We start from the raw sequence: 6,000 nt of genomic DNA, 5'->3' as shown, positions 1-6,000 counted from the left end.
TCGCATCTGTTGATCTCTCTGGTTCTTAAAATAGAGCATAAGTGTCTTTGGGGAAATTATGTAATGACATTGGAGGAAGAATTGCCCAGTGCTGTTTGATTTTCTTTTCTTTTCTTTTCCACTTGTATCTCTTCTTCTCATCTTCTTCGACAAACTCCATGGAAGTGTCCCATTGCTGGAATATGTTTTGGGGGGGGGTTTACTTTTGCTATGCAGAAAGATATAGAGAAAGTGCTTACAGAATTGTTCTTTATCAATTATTTTCTAAAAGCATGATCTGAACATTTTTATTTTAAATAATTGCCTATGTGAGGACAAATCGATATTTCAGATCCAGGCTCGGGTTAACGCTGGTTGACGCTGGTTAACGCTGGTTAACCCTGGTTGACGCTGGTTAACGCTGGTTAACCCTGGTTGACCCTGGTTAACGCTGGTATACAGAGATGGAGACTGAGGATGGTAAAAAAAAACAGAGGAGGTCTGACCGTGTGTTTGGACCAATCAGGGACGCATAACATGATTTATCTCCCTCCCTCAATCTCTCCCCCAGTCTCTCTCTCCCTCAATCTCTCCCCCAATCTCTCCCCCAATCTCTCCCCCAGTCTCTCTCCCCCAGTCTCTCTCCCCCAGTCTCTCTCCCCCAGTCTCTCTCCCCCAGTCTCTCTCTCTCTCTCTCTCTCTCTCTCTCTCTCTCTCTCTCTCTCTCTCTCTCTCTCTCTCTCTCTCTCTCTCTCTCTCTCTCTCTCTCTCTCTCTCTCTCTCTCTCTCTCTCTCTCTCTCTCTCTCTCTCTCTCTCTCTCTCTCTCTCTCTCTCTCTCTCTCTCTCTCTCTCTCTCTCTCTCTCTCTCACCCCCCCCACTCTCCCTCTCTCTCTCTCTCTCTCTCTGTCTGTGTCATCAGAAGCCGGGGCTTTCATAGCTGCTGCGACTGTAGTTGCTGTGGCTCCTGGGGCTGCGTGAGCGGCTGTGGCTCCTGGGGCTGCGTGAGCGGCTGTGGCTCCTGGGGCTGCTTGAGCGGCTGCGGCTGCGACTCCTCCCTGAGTGGGAGGGGCTTGACATGGAACTGGAGGAGGAAGGGCTGGGGCGGTAGTACGGGATAGGCCGCTTCCGAGCGCTGAGGAGAGGAGAGGGTAGGAGATTAGACAGTACATAAAGCTCTTGTAGGAGTTAGTTAGTGTGAGGAGGACCAGCACATTGACAGCTGACCAGAGAGCGTGTTTTCTTGTCTCTGTTACAGTAGGAATGCTGTAGGTTTTGCAACATAATCCATTTTTTAAATACTCTCAGAATTTAAATATCAAATGTATTTAAAAAATATATATAAATAATCCATGTACTGTACCACGTCAAATCTATAACATGTTTGAATCTTAATAAAGGTAAACAAATAAATAATAAGCACTTGGTCAGCTGTCATCAAAAGCAGACCAGAGAAATTGACATACTGAAGTTATCGTTGTACTGTAGTTATTGCTGTGGTTGTTACTGTATTATTATTGTATTTATTACTGTAGTTGTTACTGTGGTTGTTACTGTATTATTATTGTATTTATTACTGTAGTTATAGCTGTGGTTGTTACTGTATTATTATTGTATTTATTACTGTAGTTGTTACTGTGGTTTTTATTGTATTTATTACTGTAGTTGTTACTATGGTTATTAGGTGATACAGTCAGATTGAGAGGTGCTGAAAGAGAGCAGATGCATATGTTAGTTAGTATTCGTCCGCACACGCACGCGCACACACACACACACACACACACACACACACACACACACACACACACACACACACACACACACACACACACACACACACACACTTCAATGGGTTAAAAGCGCTGAGATTGCCTTGTTAATGGACATCCTCAAGGTACAACCTAAGTGAGTCTTGCAGAAGTTGAGAGGTTTGAGAGGTTGCTGCTGGTAAGTTAAGAGCTGTTAGCCACACAAAAAAGGACAGGAAAATGATCTGAAGTTTAGCCATCAACCACAAATCAGGTGACTTAACGATCTAGGAACGACGTCAGCTCTATCAAGGTGCTTCTGCTACTGAATGAGTATTCACTGGAATCATCAAAAAAATAATTGTCATTGGAATTTCTGTAGATTCACAATTTGGGATAACGGCCAAGGGAGACATTACTGACTAAGATGAAGGCCTTGATAGCACCTTCATCAAACACACCTGTGTTATAACGTTAGTGGATATCTGACCGTTTCTCTAGTGCTCGTGTGAGTTTATTCAAGTGGCTTTACAAAAGGAAAAGAGGATAGAAAGAAGGAGAGAGACTCGAAGGGAAAGGAGAGGCAGCAGTGTTACTCTTGGGAAGTTTGTTCTGTTGGTTAGCTGCTTCACCGGACTTCAGTCAGGAGGACTAGGAGAGTCCTGCTGCACGGCAACTGTTACCACAGTAACCTAGCCTGCAGCTCAGCAGCATTCTGTTGTCTTGGCTTCCAGGGGAATCTTCCTTTGTACAGGAGTGACAGAGGAGTGACAAAACCAGCATTTTATCGAAAAGCACTCCACACATATCCTGGGAAATACAATTGAATCATATTATTGCTACTGTGTGCCATCGCTCAGCTGTGACAAATCCAGTCTGTAATAAAGGTTGTACACTTCTACGATAAAAATACATTTCACCTGAAATAATATAACATTTTCAGTTCCACTTGATTAAGGATAAAACACACACTTATACACACATACAGTATGTACATAAAATAACCCCACATTTACAGTAATTATGCTGAGTATTTACAATCAAATTGTTGAGGAAAAACCCCAAGAAAAGCTGAGAGGGAGAAAACCTTGACAATCTCTCCCATAGATGTCAGTGTTACAACTGTATTCTGCTTTCACTGAGGGAGCGTGGTTAGATACTGTAGCTGTTCTGTTACCTGGTGATCCTGCGAGCCTCCATGAAGCTGGGAGAATCTCGTCTCCTCTTCCTGATGGGAGAGTAGCTCCTGGAACGACGATGAGCACGGTCAGCGTCAGAGTGGTGAGGACTATCTCTCTCCTTAGCGGAAAAACTAAAAATGCCACAGAAATTGTCATGTACTGGACAGGAAAAGAAAACAAAATGTATGAAAAAAGTTATGTTTGTGTCAAAATAAAATCACTGGGGAGCTAAACTAAACTACAAAAGTTTCTAGTAGACCTAAAAACCAAGAGGTTAATCTGGCCTTCCAGGTAGGTTAACTATCATCCACAGACTAGTAAGTAACCCTTCCTCTTGCTGGTAGGTTAACTATCATCCACAGACTAGTAAGTAACCCTTCCTCTTGCTGGTAGGTTAACTATCATCCACAGACTAGTAAGTAACCCTTCCTCTTGCTGGTAGGTTAACTATCATCCACAGACTAGTAAGTAACCCTTCCTCTTGCTGGTAGGTTAACTATCATCCATAGACTAGTAAGTAACCCTTCCTCTTGCTGGTAGGTTAACTATTATCCATAGACTAGTAAGTAACCCTTCCTCTTGCTGGTAGGTTAACTATCATCCATAGAATAGTAAGTAACCCTTCCTCTTGCTGGTAGGTTAACTATTATCCATAGACTAGTAAGTATCCCTTCCTCTTGCTGGTAGGTTAACTATCATCCATAGACTAGTAAGTAACCCTTCCTCTTGCTGGTAGGTTAACTATCATCCATAGACTAGTAAGTAACCCTTCCGTAGGCGATGTTCCTCACCTGGAATTGTTCTGTCTGGCATGGACGTGGAGGGACTTGGCCTTGCTGAGGCCTCTCTCTCTGGAGGCAGAGCATGATGAGGACCGTCCTGAGCTCCAGGAGCTGCTGCGCTGCCGGACCCCCACACCGCCCCGCCCCCGAGACTCACTCTTCTTCGTGCCTGACCCAGACGCATGGTGGTGCCGCCCTGGGGATGCAGACAGCCTCTGGTGATGGGCCTGTCCCCGACCCCCACGGTGGTGCCGCTTGGAAGAGTGGGATACTTTAGTCCTGGAGGTAGATACAGTGGGGCAAAAAAGTATTTAGTCAGCCACCAATTGTGCAAGTTCTCCCACTTAAAAAGATGAGAGAGGCCTGTAATTTTCATCATAGGTACACTTCAACTATGACAGACAAAATGAGGAGAAAAAATCCAGAAAATCACATTGTAGGATTTTTAATGAATTTATTTGCAAATTATGGTGGAAAATAAGTATTTGGTCACCTACAAACAAGCAAGATTTCTGGCTCTCACAGACCTGTAATTTCTTCTTTAAGAGGCTCCTCTGTCCTCCACTCGTTACCTGTATTAATGGCACCTGTTTGAACTTGTTATCAGTATAAAAGACACTCCACGCAAGATCTCACCCCGTGGGGTCAAAATGATCACAAGAACGGTGAGCAAAAATCCCAGAACCACATGGGGGGACCTAGTGAATGACCTGCAGAGAGCTGGGACCAAAGTAACAAAGCCTACCATCAGTAACACACTACACTGCCAGGGACTCAAATCCTGCAGTGCCAGACGTGTCCCCCTGCTTAAGCCAATACATGTCCAGGCCCGTCTGAAGTTTGCTAGAGAGCATTTGGATGATCCAGAAGAAGATTGGGAGAATGTCATATGGTCAGACGAAACCAAAATATAACTTTTTGGTAAAAACTCAACTCGTCGTGTTTGGAGGACAAAGAATGCTGAGTTGCATCCAAAGAACACCATACCTACTGTGAAGCATGGGGGTGGAAACATCATGCTTTGGGGCTGTTTTTCTGCAAAGGGACCAGGACGACTGATCCGTGTAAAGGAAAGAATGAATGGGGCCATGTATCGTGAGATTTTGAGTGAAAACCTCCTTCCATCAGCAAGGGCATTGAAGATGAAACGTGTCTGGGTCTTTCAGCATGACAATGATCCCAAACACACCGCCCGGGCAACGAAGGAGTGGCTTCGTAAGAAACATTTCAAGGTCCTGGAGTGGCCTAGCCAGTCTCCAGATCTCAACCCCATAGAAAATCTTTGGAGGGAGTTGAAAGTCTGTGTTGCCCAGCAACAGCCCCAAAACATCACTGCTCTAGAGGAGATCTGCATGGAGGAATGGGCCAAAATACCAGCAACAGTGTGAAAACCTTGTGAAGACTTACAGAAAACGTTTGACCTCTGTCATTGCCAACAAAGGGTATATAACAAAGTATTGAGATAAACTTTTGTTATTGACCAAATACTTATTTTCCACCATAATTTGCAAATAAATTCATAAAACATCCTACAATGTGATTTTCTGGATTTTCTTTTCTCATTTTGTCTGTCATAGTTGAAGTGTACCTATGATGAAAATTACAGGCCTCTCTCATATTTTTAAGTGGGAGAACTTGCACAATTGGTGGCTGACTAAATACTTTTTTGCCCCACTGTAGGTAAGGAGTATCAGTTGATTAGTGGTAACAGAGGAAAGATGGCGGTCATGGTGGATACCTTTAGTAGGTTTTATTTTTATAATTTTTTTATTTAACCTTTATTTTACTAGGCAAGTCAGTTAAGAACAAATTCTTATTTACAATGACGGCCTACTCCGGCCAAACCCTCCCCTAATCCGGACGATGCTGGGCCAATTGTGCGCCGCCCTATGGGACTCCCAATCACGGCCGGTTGTGATACAGCCTGGATTCAAACCAGGGTGTCTGAAGTGATGCCTCTAACACTGAGACACAGTGCTTTAGAACGCTCCCCCATAAAGGCCCGGTGGAGTGGTGGAGTGTTGCAGAGACTTTCCTTCTGGAAGGTTCTCCCATATCCACAGAGGCACTCTGGAGCTCTGTCAGAGTGACCATCGGGTTCTTGGTCACCTTCCTGACCAAGGCCCTTCTCCCCTGAAGGCTCAGATTGGCCGGGCAGCCAGCTCAAGGAAGAGTCTTGGTGGTTCCAAACTTCTTCCATTTAAGATTGGTGGAGGCCACTGTGTTCTTGGGAACGTTCAATGCTGCATACATTTTTTGGTACCCTTCCCCAGATCTGTGCCTCATCACAATCCTGTCTCGGATCTCTACG

At 44.5% G+C, this 6,000-nt stretch overlaps 1 protein-coding gene across 4 annotated transcripts in view; it reads right to left on the bottom strand.

Moving 5' to 3' along the window:
• Positions 1 to 822: 822 nt before the first annotated feature.
• The window catches only part of srrm3 (serine/arginine repetitive matrix 3), a 183,545-nt gene continuing 178,367 nt past the window's right edge, over positions 823 to 6,000 (bottom strand). For 2 of the 4 annotated variants that reach the window (XM_071339727.1, XM_071339726.1), the window contains exons 11-13: positions 3,699 to 3,968; positions 2,904 to 3,038; positions 823 to 1,113 (exon numbers count right to left, since the gene is read on the bottom strand). In XM_071339727.1, coding sequence (XP_071195828.1) covers positions 897 to 1,113; positions 2,904 to 3,038; positions 3,699 to 3,968 — 622 coding nt within the window. In that variant the 3' untranslated portion in view covers positions 823 to 896. Of the gene's footprint in view, positions 1,114 to 2,322; positions 2,471 to 2,903; positions 3,039 to 3,698; positions 3,969 to 6,000 lie in introns of all 4 variants that reach the window. The other 2 variants (XR_011667611.1, XM_071339725.1) reach the window with 2 other exon arrangements.

This window comes from Salvelinus alpinus, chromosome 13 (genome assembly GCF_045679555.1).
Source record: "Salvelinus alpinus chromosome 13, SLU_Salpinus.1, whole genome shotgun sequence".
Lineage (NCBI taxonomy): Eukaryota > Metazoa > Chordata > Actinopteri > Salmoniformes > Salmonidae > Salvelinus > Salvelinus alpinus.
The sequence above is the reverse complement of the archived record's forward strand: the minus strand, read 5'-3'. Positions and strand labels throughout refer to the sequence as shown.